The sequence below is a fragment of the Pempheris klunzingeri genome, chromosome 9 (assembly GCF_042242105.1).
Source record: "Pempheris klunzingeri isolate RE-2024b chromosome 9, fPemKlu1.hap1, whole genome shotgun sequence".
Lineage (NCBI taxonomy): Eukaryota > Metazoa > Chordata > Actinopteri > Acropomatiformes > Pempheridae > Pempheris > Pempheris klunzingeri.
In genome coordinates, this window is record NC_092020.1 from 13,856,263 (window position 1) to 13,882,624 (window position 26,362).

General features: G+C 40.6%; 2 protein-coding genes across 2 annotated transcripts in view; one reads left to right on the forward strand and one right to left on the reverse strand.

Moving 5' to 3' along the window:
- Positions 1–26,362, reverse strand: part of dock2-like (dedicator of cytokinesis protein 2) — a 94,874-nt gene that overhangs the window by 34,592 nt on the left and 33,920 nt on the right. The window contains exons 25-26 of the mRNA XM_070836321.1: positions 18,727–18,869; positions 14,460–14,555 (exon numbers count right to left, since the gene is read on the reverse strand). Coding sequence (XP_070692422.1) covers positions 14,460–14,555; positions 18,727–18,869 — 239 coding nt within the window. The remainder of the gene's footprint in view (positions 1–14,459; positions 14,556–18,726; positions 18,870–26,362) is intronic.
- Positions 1,097–12,242, forward strand: LOC139207569 (uncharacterized). The gene is made up of 3 exons (XM_070837307.1): positions 1,097–2,670; positions 5,352–5,426; positions 12,059–12,242. Exons 1-3 carry the CDS (start codon positions 1,097–1,099, stop codon positions 12,240–12,242), a joined length of 1,833 nt encoding a protein of 610 aa, XP_070693408.1.

The window sequence follows — 26,362 nt, forward strand, 5'->3', positions numbered from 1 at the left end:
TCCACCTCAAACAATCCAAAAAGTTTGACCAAGCTTATTAATACTAAACCCGATAAGGCTGTAACATAATCTAGCTATGCATTGAAATTAATTAGCTGACTCTGATTTTTTTTTCTTAAAAAAGTAAAAGATATATTACCACTGACTTTAGGCAACATTTCTGTTTAGCCCAGTGAAAAACAGGAAGATGGGCAGAAACAATGTTGCAGAACTTTACATTATGCTGAGCTCATTACACAGATTCCCAAACTGCTTCCATGAGAGATGTCAAGGCAAAATGCATCATCAGTTTACATACTGCTGTGGGAGGCAAACATAACATCACATGAAATGTGTCACAATGTGTCATCATGTAATAAAAGACTGCAACGATATCTGCAGTCTTAAATTTCTTAAGATCTATTGACATAGCTTTTGGGGTGTGTGTTCACCTTGCAACTTCATAGAGACGTGCTATTACCCTTAAGGTATCTCTAGTCTTTTCTGTTCCTTCAAGAGAAACAGCTTGATGGGATTTAGAGTTTTGTCTCTTTAACTCCCACCCACCTGCTGGTCTAATAAGAGGTTGATAGAGTTCTATCGATCTGGTCAGTGTGTGCATTCAGTCGAACTCAAAGCTTTTATATGGTGCTTTACGTGCCTAATGTCTGTGTCGTCTTGCCAATCTGACCATTTATTCCATGTCTCCCTTCTGTTGTTTCTTCCATTCATTGCCTTTCTCTTTCTCTCTCTGTTTTTCTCTCTCCAGAATGAACCTGCAATGCCGAAAGAACCCATCCAACTCATCATCAGCAGGCCACTGGTTAGAGACTGAGAGAAGCCTTGACAGTGATGTCCAATCAGAGGTAGCTAAAGCAGCAAGGAGGTCATTAATGGAAGGACATTATAGCCTTATTGGATATTGAATTCCCGTCACCAGCTTCCACATACAAACTCTCTCACACTGTCTCACAAACACACAAATTCATTTGGTTAAACAAAAGCTGGAACCATTCCCACTTTGTATTGGATATAATCCTGCTGACGCTGGCTGATGTCACTGCTTGCCACCAACCCGTTCAGCTCCTCAGGGGGCTGAGCCAGCCTGCAAGGGAGTATGGGCAGGAGGGTGGCTGACCCAACCAATCCCGTGCCTGCGCTGGGGGTTCCCCTGGCAGGGGGGCGATGGGGCCCGCTGTGCAGTGTCGGGGTGCAAACATCTCCCGGACTGCGGACTCTCCCTTCCATCAAACGACACGGCAACCAACCAACCAACACACATCGGCCACTCACCATGGCAACAGACAAAACATCGACAGCAGAGACAGCAAGAGTTATCAGAAGTGACAGCAACAGTCTGCCAGTGTCCAAGGAGACATCTCAGAACGAGATCAACAGCCTGACACAGGACGACATGGGGTCACAGGGATCTGGCGGCGGAGTTTATTGCCAGATAAAAACTATACGGACAAACCCCAAGGACACAAGCTGTAAAAGGACAGCTCGGTATACAAATGGCAGTGTGGTAGCCTCCGATGTGGTGGGAGGGGTTTGCACTGAGGCCACAGAGGGTAAGGAGCCAGCCCTTGAGAGGAGGAGGGTGCAGTCACTACGAGGGGAGGGCCATCGCTCGGCATTGAAAACGGGGAGTGTTTGTACAACTGTTCACGCCACCCCACCAAGGCCCTGTCGAGTGATGACTACTTCTCCACCACGTCTTTGTGGGACATGTGGGAGGAGACGATCACAGATTACACCATGCACGGGTGCATGTCGCAGGAGGGCTGCCAATCAAATAACAGTCAGTCAAACTTTACCTAATCCACCACGGAAACCGTCTGTGGCTCCTAACCAGTCGAGAAAAGAAACTGCTCTGGACTCACAGTCTTACTCCAAAAACACAGACCCAGCAAACACCTCCACACACCCCTCAGTAAAGATTACTCAAATACCACAGCTGTCACACACTATACCAAAAACACACAGCTCACATTCCAACCACACATCACACACGCACAACAAAACAAAATTTTCAAAGCAGCAGACAAGGCCACATTCTGCTGACTTTACTCATTACAAGGACTCAGCAACACAAACGGCAGACACACACAGAGACAATAACACAGACAGGACCACAGCTACCACGCAGACACAAGAGGCACACACACCATCTGCAGACGCAACAGAACAACATTCAACTGACAAACAAAAACATGACTTGGCTAAGATTCAGAACACTGATGAACACCAACACACATTAGGCTGCGCCACTTCTAAACCTCCAGCTTCTTCCCTTCACAGTGACCCAAAATCTACCAACACCCCACCTCTCCCACCAAAAAACTCTCCTAAGCCCACTCATTCCAAACCAGCCACACCTGTAGCGCAAAATACCCAGGAGACCACAGATATTCCCAAACAAACACCCTCAGCACGGATGAAACTCAAGGACTACACAAAACAAAAGAGCAAATCATTTGACGACCACACTCTGCCTTGTAAGACTCATATGAAAGCACAATGTAACGGGGCTCCAGGAGGATTGTTGGGTGGGCATGCAGGGAACGCACCACGCGGGCTAGAGAGGCAGTTGCAGAGTGTGGAGGAGAACCTGGTGTCCAATCAGGAGAAGATTAAGGTGCTTCTCAACGTCATTCAAGACCTGGAGAAGAGCAAGGCCCTCAGCGAAGGGTGAGAAAAGGCATTATGGGGGGTGATAGGTGGATGGAAGAATATAAGAAGGTGATGAAAAGAAGGAGTGGAGAATGGCGTTTGAAAAAAAAGAGGGTTAGACACCAAGACAGCGAGTGAAAAGAGGGAGAGATGAAGAAAAGGATGAAAACAGAGATAAGAGAGATGAAGAAGAGCGAGAGATATTCATTGCAATAGCAAGTGCTTAAATAAGAGTGTGAGAAAGTGAGGTAAAGTGACGAAGAGAGGGAGAAGAAGAGGGTGTCAAGGGACTGCACAAGATTAAGAAGAGAGTATATTTGAGTTTTTATAGCAATATATACCGACAGGCTTTCAAGTCCGTGTAATAGATTTTAAATGTCAGGCAGGCCTGTGGAGAATTGCTGTAGTGTGTGTGTGTGTGTGTGTGTGTGTGTGTGTGTGTGTGTGTGTGTGCGTGTGTGTGATCAAATCCTATAGGAATATATGATACCTGCCAGCCTGTAGTAAATGCTAGCAGATCCTTCTCCTGTCCTTTTATCTTATACCTTATAGGGCATGTGCTCTCCACAGTAACAGTATCCCTAAGACACATCATACTGCCCACCAAATTAAACTAATCAGTTCTTCTTGCTCTGTCCTGCTAATTCTTTTATTCATATATCATCCTCTCCTCCTACATATCTCAGTTGGCTTTTGGTACTCACTTTATTTCAATCAATGCCATCCCCCCTCTTAGAGGCCCTTTAAAACGCTTCAAGCTATTCATCTCTTTCTATACCTTTGCCCTCGCACTTCTTCCCCCTGTTCTTAATTAATACCCTTTCTCTCTCCCAGTTGTTCTGTCTTTCTGCACCTCCACGTATAAACCGTGTCCGCAACTAAACACTGTGAATCCATCCTTTGCCCTCTCACCATTTCGTAATCCTCCCCCTTCTCTCTGCCCCGACAACCTGTCCATCACTCTCCCCTGCTGTCATGTGTTAGCCCTCACTCTTTTTGTTTCCCCCTTCCTCTATCACTTCCCATTCTTTAACTCCTCACCGTTTCACCTTAACTGTCTCGCCTTCCTAATTTCTCATACCAACCAGTTCCTCCTGTCCTCCCAAACCAATTCTTTAGCCATTTGCCTCAACTTCTCAAAAATGATATTTCTAACTCCACCCAAACTTCCTCTTTAGCCAACATGTTTTTGCTCCCTCCTTCCCTCTTTCAATCCCACCCCTTCTTTCTGTTCAGGGTTAACAGATGTCTCTGGCTCCACACTAATGCCTATCAGATTACATTTGAGAAATGCAATTCATGTTTAAGCTGCCGAACAAGGCTCCTAAACTCAGTGTACATGCTGTTCTGTCTTGTGTGTGACTGTATAAGATTATGTATTCATATCCTTCAGTGTGTGTGTGTGTGTGCTTGTTGTGAGGATGCTGTCTCATGCTAAGAGTGTGAAAATTAGGGTGAAAAGGGGGAGAAAAAAATAAAAACAGGCAGAAGAAAAGGGACACAAAGAGAGAGCAATTGAGAGATAAAAAGACATAAAATTAAAGAGAAAAATAAGAGAACCAGCTAGTAAGAGGGACTACAAGTATCTGATGCTGGACCAGCAATGAAAGTACTCTAAGTGGGCTGCTGTGATAAAAGTGTCGGCTGGGCTGCTGTGCTCAGCTTCTTGTTTTCTTTTTTCTCCTGAAGCAAATACTTGTCTTCTCTTGCTGTTGTTGTCTTTGATAAAGATTGGTAGGGGAGGAAAAATGATTATCTATGTTATCAACATAAATCAGCTACACCCTCTCCTACACAGTTCAGTACAGGGACAGCCAAAATATCTTGGCAAAATAAAGCTTTTTAATTACATGGCAGTCAGCGTGAGCTTGTCAGATTTTTTTTTTTTAATCTGACTTTATTTTTCAACAGCTCTGTAGTCTTGTTCAACCTTTTTGCATGTGTAATAATATTTTTGTGATGCACAACAATTTTCGACAGCTATTTTCTCAAATGAAATGACAATAAGACCGGCAATAAAGTAATTTTTACTGAACACTGCTTTTATAATGGTGTCATATGTTTGGCCCCTAACTAGGCTTGCCTTGACAGTCACTGCAAACTAAATTTAGCGTTTTTTTTTTCATTTAAATAAGGCAGTCTTTAACCCACCAGGACTATCCAGTTGATGTCCTGAATACCTCTGGTGGAGTAAATCACATGCACTAAACATCACAAGCTATTTTGTGCCCTTTGACAACCCTCCAGGGAACACGCCTGATGTTGCTGCATTGAGTATGTGCAGGTGGAGAAAGCAATAACAACTGTCATACCGGCAGTCAAGAGAGCAAGTCATGTTCCAGTGAAGAAAAGCTCGGCCTGTTAGTGTAAAATTGCTATTCCAAAAATTTCTTCCACTGCTGTTGAAAATCAGTGTATAATTTTAAGTCTACAAAGAGTTTAGTTTCCACTGGCTGATACATAATCTGATATTTATCAATTTAGAAATCATTGCTCTTGATAAATTCATTTCTAAGATGACAAAATGGACGTTGTTCTTAAAGCAGACTAAAACAAATTGTATACATAATTACAATACAACTGAAATAACAACACAATATCTAATAAGCAGTATTTGTAGCATTAAATGTAAAAGTGCCATCTCAATTAAACTCCTTTTGCGAGGGTGTGTGAATGTTTTAAATCTGTTGTTTCTCCAGTCGCAGCTCATACAGAACTGGCCAGGACATTAACAACTGCCCCACCTGCCAAAAGACAGCCTGCATCATCTACAGGTAAACTGATCTAGATAATGAGCTTACTGCATTACATAACCCAACCGATGACAACTCATTTTTTCCTGCAGCGTCATAAACAGCCCTAAAACCTCTCCTAGAGAACTGTATGCCTTTTGTAGCCTTGAAAATGTTCCATTTTCCATTGTTTTTAACAGCTTTTCCAGGTTTTATCACTTATTCAGCATATCTTTCTCTTTTTTTGTTTTATTTTTCATTAGCCTCTCTTCCTGGTATCCTGCTGTCTCTGCCCTTTTCTCCAATCTGATAATTGAACTACTCATAAAATATATCCCTATTATATGAAAAATGCGAGACAGTGAGTAATCCCCCTCAACAATATTGAAATAAATACATGCTGTATTCTAGAGATTAAAGAGGATGCTCTCTCCAGGAAAGTTATTTACGCACAAAAGAGTGTTCTATGCAAACAAGCACATTAATTCAGCACCTAAATGATGTCTTTTCTGTTTCAGTTATCCCTTGTGTGTGTGACCTAAATAAATAATTGCATTCTTAGATCCTGTGCAACTTACAGAGCTGCATCCACACAATCTGATACCACATACTGTGGTTAAATCCTCCCATCACTTCCACCCCATCCTTTTCCTATTCTCACCTTTTCATTATGTAAATCACTCCACCTTTTCATCCCGTGCCTGCTCAGTCTCCCTTTCTTTCATCTCTAACTTTCAATCAAACTGGTTTCCTTTGCACATCCTTGGCTCATTCCATCTGTCAATTGACAAAAGCTATAATCACTTGTGCCCCACTCCCACCCATCCTCTAAGACTCTGATCTTTCTCTGCTCTGCTGGAAATATGGGTTTTCACATGTACAGTAGCTTCAACACACAAACAGACTAGAAGAGAAATATTTACATACTGTAACTGGAATAATCTGGCATCAAAACCTCCTTTTAGTCCAAAATTTTTTGTGCACATGCATCCGAAGCTCAGCCTGAAGCCACCTCTGCTTGTTTACAATCGTATATAAATGCCCCTTGCAGGCCACAAGGGATAAAGGCACATTTTACAGGGTCTTTATCTCTCCACTTCTACCTAATTCGCAAAAACACTCACCTCCCAGCAGCCCCACATTTGCATTCCTCCTCTAGTTTTACTTTGCATTTCTCTGTTTTTTCATCTCTCCATCTCTTCACACACTTCTTCAACTCCCTGTTCCTCTCCTCCCCTTGATGTTAATTAACACAGCAGGATCCTTGGCCCAGTAAGTTTCAAGGAATACCAAGGGGAAAGAACAGCCACATGCTAACGTACTCATCCACCGATATATCCATACATATATAAACAGATGTAAATGAACACACACAAATCTGTCCTCAAGCAAATGTATGCAAACATATAATCACAAAAATGCAGACAATCTGGCAAAAAAGTTTGCTCAGTGCTCAGTGGAATATAACCTTACAACCAGCAAGAGATGAAATGATTATTGGTTAGAGAATGAACAATTTTGATAATCATTTGTGTGATTTTTTTTATGCAGACATGTTAAAAATTCTCTGGTTACAGTATGCCAAATGTGAGGATTTGCTGCTTTTCCCCGTTTTGTAATTTAGCAAACTAAACATGTTAGATTTTTGACTGTTTGTCAGACAAAACAAGGCATACAAATGTGTCCACTCAGCTTTGGATAGCAGTCATTTTGGAAAGCAGGCATTTTTTGCAATTTTCAGCTATACAACTATACAATGAATCAATTAATCGATAAAATATTTGGCAGATTCATTCATAAAGAAAACTATCATGAGCCGCAGCCCAACAACTTCCATTACAGAACCACTCACTTAAGCAGGAAAACACAATTGCTCACAAAAAGCTTTTTTTCTGGTCACTCTACAATTAATCTGCACCTCCAAATGTCGTCACATGAATTTGACAAACAAAAAAATATGTTTAGGAAATTGGAAATTAGTGGAAATTGATGTTTACAGGACATAACCTACAATTATTTTATCTGCTGCTACTACTACCTACTGTCTAATGTAAGGTAAAACAGGCAATGCAAAGAAATGTGTTATTAAAGAGTTACAAAAAAAAAAAAAACAGCAGTAATTTAGATATTACAATAATTTTCAAAGTTTTGAAGTTAGCCATCTTCAGACATCTTGGGGCCCTGAGGCTACCAATGATATCAAGTTGCTACCTCTCACGTCATTATCATCCCTCTTTTCTCTCTTCTCAGTTTCACAGATTTTCTTTCCTGCTCCACTTTCCCTTTCCTTTTTTTTTTTGTACAAATGCTAATTAATCCAACAAAAGCTTTTGTTTGATATGTCTTTGCATGGATTTCATAGGCATACTTGCATGCAGAGACTCATACATACTGACAAACAAAGAACTGAATATATTTCACGCTGCGAGATAATGACTTGGACAGAAATGCAGAATTTGCTTCCTAATCAGTTTTTCTCATATTTCAGTATACATTTCTGACGAAAAAAAAGTGCACATTAAACATATGCACATTTTACACATGCAGGGTCAACACACACAAACACATACACAAAAGTAAAAAGTACAAGAGCTTTGATTGGACAGTAATGGCCTTATCAAATTCTCAGAGAGGATTCTGGGTAAAGAGGATGGGCGAAAGAGAGATATAGGATGAATTATGCGTGGGACTGGAACTAGGCCTGTCGCGATAATCAATAAATCAATTAATTGCACGATAATTAAAAATCAGCTCGATAAGTTTGCCGGGCTCGATAATTTTTCATTTACCAAAGACACTGGATAATGAGTTAACTTCGCTGCATCCGTCTCAACTGACTCCTCTTGGTTCCTTAGCGTAATGAGGAGTGAACCCTCCTGTCAGTCACTCTGTCTCTGTGTGGGGAGGCGGGGCACGTGGCGCACCACAGAGTACAGCATGAGAGCCCCGTGAGGAGTAGAGGGAGAGATTTGGAGGAAAAATGGAATTGGTCTCTAAGCCGAAAGCAACAGCTGACGTGTGGGAACACTGTGGATTTAAACCAAATGACCGCGTTGAAATACAAAACATAAATGAGCCGGTATGTCGCATTCGTTTTAAAACAGTTCATGCTAAACGCGGCAACACAACAAACATGCACCTTCACCTCAAACACAACCACCCGTTGCAGTTTTCCTAACTGGGAAAAAAAACGTCTACGAAAGAGGCAGAGGGGCCGTCAACATCTTCCCGACAGTCCACCATCACTGGGGCGTTTATGAAGCAAACAAAATATAAACGTGACAGTGCCAAATGGTGCGCACTCACAGACGGTGTAGTTCGCTACATCGCCAAAGAGATGCAGCCCTTTAACACCGTCGAAAAGCCGGCATACAACAACATGAAAGATGACATACTGAAGGAGATCACAGACATCCCATTTTACTCTGCCACTACGATATGTGGTCAAGCTCAAACATGACCCCCTATATGAGCTTGACCATACCATACCATTGACCATCAGTTGTGAGTGGTTTTTATTCAAGTGCATTTTTTGTTAACAGAGACTGACAGTCCATTTTATTTATTGTTTTTGGTTGTTTTGATTATTTATTTTGGATATTTACAATGTCTTTTTTCATAATATAATTCCAATTTTAAATATTCTTAAGAAATATTTCATCTTTAAAAGGGTCTACTTGCATTATTATACCATTATTATTATATTAGTTGAAAAATGGTATCAAAACGGCAATATTATCGTTTATCGCAATAATTTCTGGGACAATTTATCGTCCAGCAAAATTTGTTATCGTGACAGGCCTAACTGGAACATCCATCCAAATGATCTGTGGTGAAAAAAGGGGTTTTGATGTGGGCTGGCTGCCTGAAGACACATTCATACAAACCTGATTCTGAACCCTGAACATGACTAACCTTCACCCTTAACCAACCCACTGAAGATTTAAACATTTAACAGCGTCACACAAGGACAAAGGCAACCAGAACACAGACTCACATAAGAGGCTGAAGATGCAGAATGAACTTCTGTGCCATAATCCCATGAACAATAGTGAGAGAGAGGTATATATGGGTGGAGAGGTATTTAGAGAAGACTAAAACCTGTTGAAGTTTGTGGGTATAGACAGACCTGATAACAGAAAGTCCTCCATTCTAAAACAAAATATCCTATAAATTGAGTGAATGTGGGACAGGTGCACCACTTTATCTTTTCTTATACAGTACAGGCCAAAAGTTTGGACACACCTTCTCATTCAATGCGTTTTCTTTATTTTCATGACTATTTACATCAGGGGTGTCAAACTCAATCAAAGAAAGGGACAAAATTTAAAACACGGTCTAAGTCGTGGGCCAAACGGGCTCAACATTTAGTGAAGACTCTAATAGTGACTCTTTTATTATAGTATATCATATTATATATATATATATATATATATATATATATATATATATATATATATATATATATATATATATATATATATTGTCCAGAAATATGAATGTAAACAGCCAAACTTCAACAACTTTTCCTCAATAAAATAAATAGAATTTTAAATTATTTTTTTATTTTCTGTACTATCCTGATGTTTTGTCTCATAGTGTCGTCTTATATTTCTATTCTTTAATTATGGCCACATTAGCTCCACAAACAAGACACACAGGTTCACCTCCGACAGACAAACAGGTAAAATTCTGCCCCCCACCTGCTTTGAAAGTCTCTGTTTTCAAAGTCCACTTTTCGTTTAGCCATTTATTTTGGGGGGGCTAGCTTAATGGCGCATTTCCACTAGTACCTACTCCGTACCTACGCCGAGTAGAGCTGAGTAGGTACTAGTGGAAACGCGCCATAAGTGTCGCTATAACAGCGCTGATCGATGCATTGATCCGCTGATCGGTGTGTCATTATACCTGCGGGAGGAGGGGCTGCTGCACGGGTCCTGACTAGCGCGGCAGCTGTTCAGTGCATTGTGGGATTTGTAGTATTAGAGGTGGGAGTGCTGTTTACAGACGGGCCATTCTTAATAGTCACATGAAATTATCTCGCGGGCCGTATATAATTGTATCGCGGGCCTGATGTGGCCCGCGGGCCTTGAGTTTGACATACGTGATTTACATTGTAGATTCTCATCAAAACTATGAGAATGCCAAGAGTGTGCAAAACAGTAATCAGAGCAAAGGGTGGCTACTTTGAAGAAACTAGAATATAAGACATGTTTTCAGTTATTTCACACTTTTTTGTTAAGTACATAATTCCACATGTGTTCATTCATAGTTTTGATGCCTTCAGTGAGAATCTACAATGTAAATAGTCATGAAAATAAAGAAAACGCATTGAATGAGAAGGTGTGCCCAAACTTTTGGCCTGTACTGTATATATGTGGGTGTGTGGGTGTAGTCATAGTACATTTCATTTATCATTTATTCATGACAGCCATCTCCCTTCCTCTGTGTCCACCAGAGCTTTTACTTTCTCATTGATTTACTTTTTCCCACACTCCCTCCATCCCTGTGCTCTATCTTGGGGAGCAGAGACCTTTCTGCCCTCCTCTCTCCTTGTCTCTGGTGGCACTCATCCTCTCCTCCTTTACCTCTTCCCTCTGTTTTTTTTGTCTTCTGCCTTTATTCTACAGTGACCTCTCTGCCTTGTATTATTAAAGCTTGCCTTTCTTTCATTTATCCATCCCCCCATCTCCCAGAGGAGCCAGTATATTCCCTTTCCCCTCCTCACTCAACTGTGGGCTTCTTGTGGAAGATGCGCAGGTTGGATGTCAGGGGAGCACATATGTGTTTTTATAGCATGTGTGTGTATATGTGCTTATGTTGGGATGTTGAGATGTTGGGATGCTGGAGGAGAGGAGGGTGGGTAGTTGTCTCTGCTCTCCTTACCTCATCATATGGCTCATTAACTCCAGATGCCAGGCCCTATGCAGCTCCACCCATATAATCCAACTCAAAATATACATGCACACGCACACACACATATATTCTCGGACACACGAAAACACAGTAACCAAGAGGAGAGGGAGACTCAAAGTCGACTACACTATGACCCAGAGCAATGGACACTTCAGAGAGATGGTGAGAAAAAGAGCGCAAGAGAGAAGAGAGGGGGGAGGGGGAATGAGAGAAGCATAGAAAAAGAAAGTCAAGAGGGTCTGCTTTGAACACATCAGAAGAGCAGAAAAAAGTTCCTCCTTTACTCCCTCCTTTAGCTCCTCCATTTTACAAACCCTCCTGTCCTCTCCTTTCCTGCTCTCCTTTTCCATTCTCCTCCCACTCCTCTCATCTCACCAGCCTGTGATCTATCGGTGCATGAAGCGCAGAAGAATACTATGGACGTGAAATGAGTGCTGAGTTGAGTCCTGTGTGAAAGTGTGCGTGATTGTGTGCTGAAGGTGCTTATATCTGAGTTAAGAACACAACATGATTTTACATCTCAGTATAAAAAAGTACCACTTCCCTTTAAGGTGTTGTCAGCATTTACAACACACACACACACACACACACACACACACACACACACACACATCTAATCTCTTTTTGTGAACAATTAGCTATATAAATAAATTTGACTTGATGTGACACTACCCCAACCTCTAAATCGTACTCCCACTGCATCTCCCTCATCCCTGTTTCGGTCCCCTTGAACTGCTCTGTCTTTCTCTTCTCTCCAGTGTGGAGCACGATTTCCGACAGCAGGAGGGGCGCTTCCAGGGGGTTATTGAGGCCCTTGAGGGGGAATATGATGTGCCTGCACCCACTCTGACCAAGCCTACGCCAGCCCCTTCCTCCTCCAGCCGCCCCAGCACCAAGGCCCGTGTCAAGAAACTCCGCAAGAAGTGTTTCTGGTGGCTTTGAAAAAAAAAAAAAAAAAAATACAATGGTATATGGGTGATGATTATGATTCAGGACACCCAGGCCCTAAAGTTGTGGAGTAAAGCATCTCTCTCATGGTCCTGAGGGTGTGTGGTGTGTTTAAGTGTCATTAAAATCAGTGGGGGGCTTTTCCAAGCTGTATCCCTGTAAATGGCACTTATTACACAGCAATCCATCCTCAGCTCTGAAAATATACACCAGGGGACCAGGTAGAGAAAGAGGAAAAGCGCTAAAGAAGGAAAAGAGGACCAAAGGAGCTGCTGAACCCTCCCCTCGGATCTGTCAAAGAGGGAGATCGAGAACAAGATCATAATGATCTTCTCTCTGCGGTAACTGGACTTCACCGGCTAATTTGTGATTAACTTTTGACTTGAAGTGGGGATACTGTTTTCCCACACCAATTCTGTAACAGGAAGATGAAGCACTGACACTTCTGATGACAGATGGGTGTACTGTTTGTCACTTAGCTGAGTGGCTGTCTAGACAGATGGACAGATGTATGAAAGGATTTATGCCAAGACTGATTCACGCCTACAGCTGGGAATGAATCCTCACAACAGTTATGGCTAAATTGAAGCAATAAGCAGGGGAATAAAAATGTTTTTGAAAATCCCAGGAATTTAACAACTAATCAGAATACTGTGTCTTTGGAGGGCTTGACAGCCAAAATTTGAATGTAGCGACAACTGAAGAGCTAAGACGATAAGAGTGGAAAACAAGCTGCTGAGCTCTCTGAAAACAAAGAGACAGACAGATTGGATATCAAGGTTTTGGAGAGAATGGTGGAGACTGTATTAAGAATACATCAAGAGACAATGTGATAGGCAGCTGATCACAGACTGACAGGCCGTGTCAGATAATTAAAAATTCTGTCAACTATGTCTGACAGAGTGATTCATTCTCTCCTTTATTACCATTCAAAATGGAAGTGTTTTGATGTAAGCTCAGTCTTGTTTCAAGGTTTTTCCACACATACACAAACACACAGAGGCATATACTTACAAGCACACACATGCAGTATACTCCCTGAAACACAAGCAAGTACTCAACCCACACAAACATACATACAGTTGTGAACCAATGCAATCAATCTAGGGGTAGACTAGTGATCAGTTCACAGTTAGTTGTTGGCCTGTGTTCATGTTTCAAAGGTGTATCAATATTTACAAAAGCTGAGATAATAAGGCACCTATAAAATTCTGTATGAGTTGCAGTGAAACTGTCTGGGGGACATGCAACAGTTTCATGTGATTTAACACCCACCAACTGTGACTATCTGCAATTATGTACCAAGTAAATTAAACAGAAAAACCAAAATATGTCCAGTCCTTTTTGAAAGGCTATTCCCAATAATGGACATCACCTTGTCCATATTAAATATACCGTAGATGATAATTTTCATATCTATATACTTGTCGTATTGTTCAGGCCACACTGCCACTGCTGGCTGATTCATTAAGCCACAATAGAGAAGCAAAAATCAATGATGAGAACATACATTACATAGATGATTTACACATCTTGTGTACACAAAAAAAAAAAAGAAATCACCATACTTTATCAGGTCAAGGTACCTTATCTCATCCAAAAGTGAAACTTTAACCAATAAACAATGTCTTTGTAAACTCATAACAATTAGTAGAGGAATATTATATTTTACAGCAAACATTTTGGCAGATATATTGGCAGACTTGTCAGAAATTAAATCTGTAAAAATGATGTATGGGTCTATCCCTGTTGCACTCACATACCCTCACCATTATTTTGGACACATGTAGACACACACCATTTGCACACTACTTTGTTCACAGCAGTTTAGAGCATAACCACTAATCTCACAAGAGCCTACTTCAGCTGCTTCTGGGTGACAAATTGCCACAAATTAGAATCCTGGATGACACCACACTTACTAATTAACCATAACAGTCTGTGAGCTCCCACAATGCCCCTCTCTTCCTGATCTTCCTCTTGTATGTACAATAAAAGTGTGTATTTTAAACTACATGTGGTGTTGTTGACATACTTTGTATTTAAGAATGAAACTACATCGCAGAGAAGAGTGTATAGAGGATTGGGCTTTTTTACTACTTCACTTGTCTACAACAACAGTAGACAAAGTGAGAAAAGGACAGAAGAAGGTTGTTGAAGGTTCAACAATGCTTGACAAATCCATTTATAGAAAGTCATGCATGTACTTACAATCAAGGCATGCTCTCGACCCATTGTGATGACGGTGCCGTTGATGATCCTCAGCAGAGATGCCACAATGTCCTGGATATGTTGAAATGTTTCACCCTGAAAAAAGACAGAGACAGAGAGTAGAGTAAAAGAAATAAAATAACAATGAAATTTGGTGAGGAAAAACAGACAAAGAAACAAAAGACTGTTAGATATCTTTTAGATGTAAACATACAAAAAAAAAAAAACCCACACAGAAGCAGAGCAGTTTCTGTTCTGTTCAAGCAGCATCCACTCGGGCATAACGCTAGCGCTGCTTCGAGGAACACCTCAGAACTTTTTCCTCCACAAAACTTTTGAGATTCATCAGGTTTTTTTTATGCAGCTATTCGCCCCTTTCATGAACTCTCCTCAATCTGAAGACAACCAACTCTTCACACATACTCAGGCTCTGAATGGATGGATGGCAGATCAAATGAAACAAGAAAGAGAATAAAGTTTTTCGGACTCTAAAATTTAAAGTCTGTTCACTTTTCAGAAAATGAGCTTCACCAGCACATTCAGTTAATCAACTTCAGTGTGGACACTTGAACTGCAAAGGCTTTTGACTCAAGAATGGGGACTGCTTTCCTATCCATATCTTTCCCTTCCCTTTGAAGCCACTTTTCTGTCATTTTTTGTTCCTTCATCTGCTCAGACGGGAACAAAGGAGGTGAGATGTATCTAAGAGTCTGTCTGTCTTCATGGCCAAGCGCTGTTAGACAGCAAGACTGGCATATTAACTATGGTTGGACCTGCTGTCTATGCTGTGTTGGTGCACTCACTTGGGTTGATAGCAAAAGGAAACTACAAAGTGCAGGTAATATAACTAATAACTTTTGCAATGGTCAGGCCTTAAACAGCAGCAAATGTAAATATAATTACCAACGCTCTTAAGATAAACGAACATAGGAGTAGGTGATATAGAAATATAGAATAGAACGTGGGGATTATTATTAATGCTCTAAAAAACACTATTTTTGAATCTGAATATGGTAACCAAACAAGAATGATTCAGTCTTCCTCTCATTGAGCTGGAACATTAAAATACTGTAATACAGTCTATGCTAAATCCTTTGTCACAATGCCATTATCATTCAGATACATTGTCCTGACATTACCCTTTTTACTTACCATTATCTGTATAATCAAATAAATTTTACATTGAACATACAATATTGTTTATGATGAAAGAAAATACTTTAATAACATAAAAGATTTGAAATTTTTGAAAAAATACTGAAAATGTTTTGTTGATCCGTGAAGACTGGATGCTAAGAGACTTGAGTCTGACTAATGCCACAAACATAAAAATAGGTCAAATCCTTCCCTCAAAGGTAAGTATGCATATGTAAAATATGGACCTTTACGGAGGTATGGCTCCATGGACACAGGACAAAACACAGACACACACGATGCTACAGTGAAGCTGGGCAATGGAAGATGACTCAGACTTGCCTGGGAGCAGTAACTCACTAGTGAAGCATCTGCTCCATCTAAAAACATCTTAGCATTAATGCTGCATGGTGCATCTGTGTGTGTGTGTGTGTGTGTGTGTGTGTGTGTGTGTGTGTGTGTGTGTGTGCGTGTGCGTGTGTGTGTGCGTGTGCGCACACCCTTGTTAGCGTAATCTGACCCAAATACTTGTGTGTGCACTTTTTGTGAATATGTCCTTGTAAAAGCTGATCAACAATACTGAAAAACAAAGACGGTATGTCCAAAAATAACAGAAATAGGTAAAAAGGCCTCAAGTTCAAAGTTTCACTCTACCTTTCACTGTGCAATTGTAAGTGTGAGTACATGTGTGTGTGCGTATGCTGGGCTGATGGCAGATGATTTGAAGGGCCATGATGAGAAACAGATAGGCACTACACAGAAAACATAAACAACTGTAAGTGTGCGTGTGTCTTCTCGCATTTCCATTTCAGACCAAGTCAAACTCACACACTGCGACACACACACACACACACACTCACGTAGTTAGGCTGAGGCGCAGCTGTTGATCCTAAATAAGCCTAAATCTCTCTGGCTCACTGTAGGTATTTTGGTCTCCTGGAAAGAGTCTCTCAGACAGTCGTCTCAGAGCAGGAAGCAAGAGACGAGACACAATGCTCCTTCTCTCCTGCAGAACGCAAACGTGTGGAAGTTGTTCATTTATTCCAAGCTTTAGCCACACTGGTTTTATAATCTCTACTGACAATATGATGTAAAAAAGAAAAGCAGATAACATTGTTTTGGGGTTGGGGAAAAGAAAAAAGCGAGAAAGCTCTGGTGAGCCATGTGTCTTTCTGTATCCTCCCTTTAGCACACACCCACACGCACTAAAGTAACAAAGTTACTTATACATTCAACACAAACTCTCCCACAGACATGTGCATCTGTCTATTGTGTTGCTTTCTCTTCAATCTCTGTCTATCTTTCTGCATCTCTTACTAGTTTGGAGACATCTGTGGTGTAACAAGTTAATCAGGTACCACCCAGAGCGAGGAAGAGAGAGATGAAGAGATGGGTGAAAAACAAAGGCAAGAAGATGCAGAAAATAAAAAGGTGGAAAGTGAGGACGTAAGAGTCTTTCTTATCACCTCTTTTCACCTGTACTTCTGTTGTTTTTCTTCCATCTGTTTTCTCTCTCTCACCCTCCAATTTCAGACTGCCATCTCTCTAGATCTTTTTGGTTTTCTTGTAAAATCCTACCACCTTATTGTCTATGAAATAAACATTTTCACCTTTACAAAAAGATGTGCAACATAAAAGCCGGAGTTATGTGGAAACGTTTTGGTCAAGGTTCTTAATTAACCATAGTAGGTGCAGTCTACCAACAGGCATGAACTACACGGTGCAGGTAAGTATGTGTTTTTCTTAGAATAAGTACATTTATATTCATCAAAGCCAGCATTAATTCTGAAAGTGTCCTTAATGTGTCTTGCAAGGACTAAATAGCAATACAGTGAGTGTGTGAATGCGTGTGTAAATTTCAGAGAATACTTTAATATGAAGTCTGGCGCTTCTATGTTATCCAACAGCTTTCATAGCTTTTCATGTGGTTGTGCGTCTCTGGTTTTGTATTCATTCACGTTGTACTGGGACCTGTACGTGTTCTTTTGACACTCTGCCACCGCCTGCTTTTGTTGTTATACCTTAACCGACACAAAGTGATCTCACCAAATTCATTCCACTCCATTCATTACTTCTCTCTCTCCTCTCACTGTCTCTTTCTCTTGGCTCATGCTTCATTAGTGTTTCCAAATAAATAGAGATGAGAAAGCCATAACTTCCCTTCAAAGACTCAGCAGGCTGTCAACTATTTGCAGGAGCAATTAAAAAGATCTCGACTGGATACTGGTGATGTATTTGTTCTGTGTGTGTGTGTGTGTGTCAAAGGTGTTGAGTTCGGGAGCTAACTGTATTTTGTTTCAGCAGACTAACATGCAGCAACATGGGTGAAACGAAATCAATTAGATTCTAATTGGTCAAGGCCTGCTTCATTGCACGACTGGATGACTTAAGACAAAATAGCTTAAGGCTATTTACTTTACTCTTTAAGAGACAAGTTTCACTTGGGTGGCACGGAGCTCAGGGGTAGTTCAAATTCATGCAACAACTCTAAGAAGATAAGGAAATGTTTTCTAATCCTTGGGCCCTACCATTTCCCCAATAATAATGCTTTGTAAGAAGGTGGTATTGTGTGGTTCCAAAGCAAATAAGGTCTGGCCTGAACTGTCAGCATCTGGTATTAGTTGTTTGGTTGTTTTTTTATATTTTACCAGACCTGTTCATCTTTTTACAAATGCAGATTGTGCCCAGATGAAGTCTAAACTGGTGTTGTTGCTGCTCACTCCCGATATCAGGATGAGTCACTTGGGCTGCACGTCAAGTGACCACTTGGGCTGTAATTTTGTTTCCCACTGGCATTTGATTATATCTGTAAAAACTAAAATCATACACAGCCACTGAGGGAAGCTACATGATTGGGACTGCCATTTGCACACTGGGAAAAAAACCTCAAAATGAAACAAGTTGTAAACAAATATAAGAAAGTTAAGAGAAAGAAATAAGAATTTAGCATCTTGCCTCAAACAGAAGCTGTGATCAGCTGTTTGTTATGCTAGCCATTACCAAATGTGGCCTGAGTAATCAAAGGCCAACATGTTCTCAGTGTGTATCTACTTTGAAATCCAGAATGCAGTTTAGTGCCAAGTGAGAACAGGGCATTGTGTGTTCTTTATTACAAAATGGCTGTGTTTCTCACCACACTGTCCCTGCTGAGGACCTCCAGGATGTTGTTGAGCAGCTCCAGACTGTTTCTCCTCTCATCATGAGGCCCGTCAGCCATACTGGCCAGTGCCCCACTCAGCTCCCGCAGCATCATGGGTAACAACACATCACGGCACTCTGTGAAAAAACAAAACCATGCAGACTTAATAAGTAGAGACACAATAATAAAGGCGGACACACATACACACATGGTGAAGATTTTTTATTTCCCCATCACACATAAAACTTCCCAGTCAGTAAGAAATTTGGTAATGTGAGACAGTTTATGCAAGAGTGATGGTTTATTTAGTTCTTTTAGGCAAAGCCCAAAGAATTTTAAAAACCAACATCAAGTCACAACATCAAGAATTACTTTAATGTGATTCCCCCCAGAAAAAACCCTTCAAAACCTAAACCTCAGACCCTCACATCAATTGATGCAGCACCTGTGGAGACAGCTGCTCCCACACATCTATGAGTAATGATGCCAATGCACCCTGAAGAAGAAATTCAACCCTAACCCCAGACTGCACAATGGAGTGATATCAATCAAGTGTCTATTTACAGTTTCATGCATGTCTGCTGCTCTGTCAGCCACACAGGCAACACATCAATCACCATGGCCTAATGTTTTCCCGTTTATGCTTTTTTATCTCTCTGATTAATCCTAATCTTAAATTAATTCATGTGTTAATTTGGTCACACGTGCAATGCATCATCAGTAATTACTTCCACAAAAGATAACGTCAAAGTCGTGAACACAAAGGTGATAAATTACTTCAATAATGTTAAAGTATATATAGATTAAGCTACTGTACATGACGGCATCTATTATGTTTTATACCACTTACACCTGGTGCTTAACTACTCAATAAATTCTTTTTTAGGTGTTAAATGGTCACAGCTCCTCTCTGGGGGTTGCCCAAAGTCATCCTAGGAATTACAGGCGGACGAAGGGAGCAAAAGTACTGTAGTGGAAACTGAAGTAAAAGTAGACCTAAGTAAATTACAGGATGTAGGTGAGACTTTCGCACCTGTCCTAAGGCTGTGAACACTACAATTTCTTGTAGTTTTTCTTTATGTTTTCTTAAGCTTTCAGAATGATAAATGTGTCTATTTGTATGTATATAATGTCCCACAATATCCAAAATGCGCGGTCAAGGAAGAGTCTTTGCTCTCGGCTACAAACACAAATAGTGTTATTTCAAATTTAAAATGATTCAAGTTCCTGTAATATTATTTTCATGCCAAACTAGGAAACTAGGAAAGCTATGGCTCCTCCTGTGGCTGAAAAAAGTCCAAATTCAGGGCTAAATCTTGTATCTGCATCGTAAAATAGTAGTGGATGTGAAGATGCCTTCCTACACATTTCACTTCATTGACACAAAACTAGGCGTCTAAAACATCACACTGTTTTGGAAACAATAACATTTGATTAGATTTAATGATGGGTAATTTGACTAGGCACTGTCTGACAGATAATTAAAATAATTGATCTTTTTAAGGACGCTATTTTACTCAAACGCTTTGGCCAAATTGCCAAAAAAGCCAGAGTCAAGGGCTACAGTTAATCGATTAAAATAGACAGTATTAAAGACAGGTCAAATTATTTAACTCAAGGTCAGATATAAATGTTAAACTTTCATTACAAATGATGAACTATGGAGTTATAAATGTATAATGTAAGAAAAACTGTGAGTGCACTGTGATCCTTCTTATATTTCCCACTTGTCTACCTTGACCTTTCCTTTTCTTATCTTCTTTTTGCTCCATCTTTCTGCCCCCCGCCCTTGTAGCCGCAGGTAGACAGAGCACATTAAAAGCTCATTTGGGCTGATGCTCGTTAGTTCCATTATTAACTGAGCCAAGCCTGTACGCCTGCTGAGTGGACCCTCATCACAACACTCACTCCATCACACAAACATGGGGAGAGGGGGAAATGCATGAGTCACTGAATGCCCTCAATGACTCAAAGAAATGGAGGGAAGAGATGGAGAAGTAGCCGGGACTGGTTGAGGAAATCCAACAGGATGGGGCAGTTAAAGTGAGACACTGAGAAGCTACTTTTGTTTGTCATCCAGTCTTTCCCAATCTATTTAACATGATATAAAACATCAAATAAAAATGTCCCTTTGTCAGATTTAATGAACATGAAACAGGGAGGACTCCTTGACTGTGCCCTTTAAATAGAGCATGGTGTTTTAGATGCTGCCAGCTTTGTATTTGAGTAGAAACCCTACTAAATCTGTTTAATCCATCAAAGCAGGAACTCATCAGCTTTTGTCCTTCCAGATACAGAAAACAATGGGTTATGTTTTATAGCAGCATTGTTGTGTGCGCAAGCTCTAGAATTAATCCAACTGCCTTCTGTGGAGTGGATGTACCATTAAACCTGTGGAGAACTCCATTCCCTGGTGAAATGACCCCAAAGCCACCTGCTTCTTTATTTCTATTGATCTAAGAAAGAAACCCAGCCGATATTTTTAGGTGTACCATGGTCAGGGGAGAGAAAGTGAAATTGAGAGCAGATGGGGGGGTTGAAAGGGTATCCTGTTGTATGATACATTGTGTACTTTTTGTTTTTACTGTGTCAGGAAAGCAGGCATAATGAAAAAGTAACGACGATAGCAAGTTTCAAGGTCTACTCCTAGCCTAACCCCTATGTGAATACACAGGAAGACAGCAAGAATAAATTTACAGAAGCTCCACACATAACATTACTGCACTTCGACTGTCACATTTAGAAAATTAACACTGATGCACACAAATACTGTACAGGCTAGAGAGGCGGTCGGGAATAAAGTTCTTAACTCCCTTTCGCAAGCTGCCGTTTCTTTGCAGGCACACTATTTTGTCTTGGGTTATTTGTAATCTGTCTACAAACAAAGGGCTGCCACAGTTGAAAAAATGAGGTAGTGCAGGTAAAGTGACAAAAAAAGAAACTGAAACTTGATTATTTTCCTTTTATATTGGGGTGATTTTCTAAATCAAAAACAACTTTCAGCAACAGTCAGATAGGCGGCACACTTTTATGTACTTTACTATAGACTACTGCAGTTCATTTTCCACAGTTGCACAATCTGATCAACTCTGATCAGCCTTTCTACTGGGCCTGCTGACACTAGAGTATATATTTTCACCAGTTTGAATAATTTGGGGAAAAACATGTTTTTTGAAGACTCTCTGTATAACCTTTGCTCTTCTGAGAGCTTTTGTATGCAGAATAAAACACCTCTAGCAGCCGCTCCTCAGAAAACACCGTCATAGTTTGTTCATCTCCAGCATCAAACTGTGACAGATCTCTCAGGGTGTGTTTTGCCTGTTTTGATTTTACTTAGGTTTCCCTTCAAAACACTAATGCTCCTCCAGACTCTTCAGTCACTAACACAGAACAGAACCTTTAACATTGCAGATATTTTCTTGCGCCTGGCCTGGCCTGAAATAACATCAGGAATGTAAATATCTGCTGCGTCAGCCTGAATGGTGGCTTTCTCAGAGACTTCTTTGAACTGCACTGTGGTCCTCCGGGCTTTCAGCCTTGTAAGAACACCCGCTACAATAGTGTGCAGCTCCCAGGTGTGGGTCATTCATAAAGAGGGCATTTGAAATGATTGCTATTTCAAGGAACACAAGCTCTGCAGCACTGCACTGTGGCTGACCGTACACTCTGACCTGAAGAACTATCTGTGTTTGTACAACAGAGGGAAAACTTTTTTTAAATCAAATGACAGTGGATCACATCAATGATCCAATCAAACATAATGGAAGTTTCCTGCATTTCTTCTGGGACTTTTCTAAACAGATATTGAAAGAGCTCATGCTGCAAATGGAACCGCATGAGCCTATTTTAGTGAGTTTATTTCTTGACTGAGTCAAAATAAACTTTAAGTGCACTAACGCATTGGCTGAGCAGTTTAACCACCTGTACAAATTTGCCCTTATTTGAGCTACAGGGACTCATAGTGACTGAAAAACATTTGCTTACTTATAAAATGCAATTAATTCCTTGGCACAAATGCTCATTCTGTTGGGTTCTTAAATGCAAAAAGCTTGAAAATTTAGCTTCCCCATACAATCTGCTGCTTCAGCCAGCAAGTTCTCCTCTTGCTCCTCCTGGTGGCTATCTTCCCTCTTGTGTGTGTCTCACTTTCTTTAACTTTATATTTCTATTCAATGTGTTCCCTAGTCCTCTGTGAATAATGCACTCTCCATCTTCTCCATCTCAATCTCTTGCCTGTAGTTTTCCATGTTGTTTTTTTACTCTCTCTGCTGACCCCCCCACACGTCCTTTCACAACTTTCTGTATCATTTCTTGTCCTTTCTACACATCAGCGTACTATTCTGTTTATTATAATTCTGATTTTCCACATCAGCATTTCAGGTAAAATTAATTTCACTACAAACTTTATTTTGTAATTTGCTACCTATGAACACCAGTTCCATGCTGCCACAAGCTATGTACCTGGTCTTTTCAACGAATATAGAACAGTTGTAAATGTGATAAGTTCTTCATCTCTGCTCTGGTTTGAATCTCATAGAACTTCCTTTTGGGCTGCACACAAATCCAGCATCCTTTGCTAGGATTGGCAGAGTCTAACCCAGTCATGGCCCTAATCCAATAACCTGAAACCATTTTTGCAGTGGTCTATTTGGTGGAGCATGCTTGCAGCTGCTTTGAAGCAAAGACACCCAAAAAGAGATGCTGCCTCAGAGGCTCAACTAAAGGTGAGGGGGGTGGGGGATGCCAAAGTTGAGGAACTGTGCTATATAAAAAAAAAAGCTAAGCATACAATTTGCTTTTTACTCATATTTGAAGAGATTTTATGTGACATATGTAAAAAAGCAAACATAAAATTTACAAGCTATTTTGTAATGGAAAAGGTGTGTGTGCTCGTGTGCCTGTGGTTACATGCTCCACTTTCCCATGTGATTTAGTTGCATGTTATGTGTTTTAGCCTGCAGTGGACCGATGCAGTAAATCAATTCAGCCATGCTGTGGAAAGAAAGTAAGTAAGAAAGCTTTGCCAACAGGCATTGACAGACAAATGGAAATCAAGGTCTTGGGGAAAACATTGGGATGCATTTGGACTTTTTCTCTTCTAGCTTTCACTGTGTGCAGGTAAACACACTTTTTCAAAGAAACAGAAATACACACAGGTGTTGACACACAATACACAACATTTTCAGAACACGCACCAAGTTTTGAGTACTCATCTAATCAATTGGAAATGTCTGTTTATTCTAGCTGTAATCTCAGCCTTTGATTATTAATACCAATGTGTGCCCAAGTGTGAATCGTCCTTTTTGTGTCTGATTTGGTGCTTCACCACTATTTGATGTGTAATAGCTGGAATCTCTTTGTGCCTGTGTGAGAGCCTGGTTATGTGTTTGGGTTACCAAGTTTTGTGAGAGCAGACAGCCGTGGGTGCTGGCAGGCCACCACACAGAGAGTAGCTTTGATGGCTCAGCAGCCAGCTCATCTTTTCTCTACTCCATTTTTGCATTTGACAGCCAAACACAATAAACTATAGCACATGATAATGAGATGCAATCTCAGTTTCTAAGAGGCATGTAAATCAGAGGTGTCTTCTCGTTTTTCTCCATCCCTCTCTTTTCCCTCCATTTGGGTTGTCATGCCTTGCTTTCGGGAAGATAGAGTGATAGAAAAGATTATAATGAGGAGGTTTGGAGGCACTACAACAAGTAAATCGTCTATGTTGAGAAGGTGTTGGGACTACGCCAACTGTCTTCCTGCATGGTGATGACTAAATGTCTCTCTCAGCAGGTTTTTCATCTCTCTGTGTCACTGTGGGTGTCCCCTCTCATCCGCTCTCCCTCCATCTTTCATTTGTCTTCCTCCCTCTTTTTTCCTTGCTCCATCTTTAAACCGAATCAGAAATTTAAAGCTCTGCATTTTCTCTGTTCGTATTTTGGTTGAGCCTGTCTGTACACATTACTCTATTTCTTCAATCACTAGTTCGGTATGGTGTGGTGGTAAAATCTGTTTGACATGTACGTATGATTTGTAGAAGTAAAAAAGCTGTCTAAAAATGGTTTAAGGGGATCATATTTTTTTCATAGAAACGCATAAAGTTGTCTTGCCTATGTGAAAGAGTGCTCTCCCAAAAGTATAGGCCAATAAGTTATAGATGACAGAGTGCGCTCCTGAATGATGGTGATATACAGTGGATATGATGCCTGAAAGTGCATTTCTCACTGTGATTTTTGTGATGAGCTTGATAAGACCTGACACAGAACAAATACTGTCAGCAAAACCAAGGTAAACACAATCATGGAGAAGGGTGCTATTGCGAGTGCAATTGGTTTCCCTCGTGTTTTCTCCCTAGTGTAAATACACACAAAAAAAGTTGACCAGAAACTTACAAACATAACAACAAACATAACAATAGATAACAATGTAGATGCATTGCACCATGTATGTGTTGAAACTTGATCATTGGTCCAGAAGGAACTGGGCATCTTTGTCATGTTTACCACTAAAACAAAGATTTGTTGGAAGGATAACAAGTAACAACTGGATACTGTTGTTACTGTTCAGATAATCCCTTGAGTATTGCTTTTAGAAGCAGCTTTTATTTATTTTACCCTGTGCTTCAAACAGCATGTAAATTATCTCTCTGTTTCTTCCCACTTGTCTTTCTCACTGTCTATGAGTCACCCACTAATTGCCATCCCTCATCTCTGCCTTCCTCCTCTGCTCTGTCTTCCATATGGCTATTAAATTGATCGACCAATTAGTCTGTTGGTAACATTAGTTGCTACAGCGTTTTTTGATCAATTTAACCAAGGCAATCTATGGTAGATGAATGCCTTGCGGTGAACCATCTCACTGCTTTGACTGATGGACAGGCTTATTCCCAGTGCCCTCTAATAGGAGAGTAATATATCACGTAGCTGCTGGCTCTGGTTAAGCCTATATCTGATTTCAGTTCTTAAATCCTGCTATGTATTTGTTCGAATTGGATAATAGAGTGAGCACAATTGTGATACATGCGCTCAATCTGTAAGTCTTTATTCATTTTATCTTTATATCATCTCCAATTTACTACAGAGTTTGAAATAATTCCTTCACTTCAACCATTATTGCTGCAGCTGTATAATGACCCAGAGTCTCGGCGGGGATCATTAAGCTTTAAGGAGTCCCAGAAATGTTATTTTGCTGTAACCTGAGAAACATAACCCCCACTTGTGCAGTGGAAAGCCGGCTATTGACAGTACCAAGCTGTTCTCTGTCAGGTTGCTTGTGTCTCTGGTTAACATTAAAGCAAACCCCATCTGTGCTAAATGAACTAAAGAAAGTGTGCTAATACACTGACCGTGTACCTCTGCTGTCCTTGCTTGCATTCAATTTCCAGTGACATCAACCCACAGACACAAGAATGGATCTGAATATAAATTAGACAGAGGAAGATTGTGAAACAGAGGCATTTCCCAAAATGATTAAACTCCATTCACTTTGCTCCATTAGTCTCATCCATCCCTCTTTTCTGCCACTGTTTCATCTACAACCTCCCAAACTAGAGTCTCTACAGACTCTGAATGAATGATAGTAACTATCTCTCTTTCTCATTAAACTTCGCAGCCATCAGCCCCACAGCTCTACATTAAGT

Excerpts from the sequence above, each read along its gene's own strand:
- LOC139207569 (XM_070837307.1), top strand. The coding sequence starts at position 1,097 with ATGGGCAGGAGGGTGGCTGACCCAACCAATCCCGTGCCTGCGCTGGGG. Across the intron at positions 2,671-5,351 it reads AGCAAGGCCCTCAGCGAAGG|TCGCAGCTCATACAGAACTG; the intron begins GTGAGAAAAGGC and ends TTGTTTCTCCAG. Across the intron at positions 5,427-12,058 it reads ACAGCCTGCATCATCTACAG|TGTGGAGCACGATTTCCGAC; the intron begins GTAAACTGATCT and ends TCTTCTCTCCAG.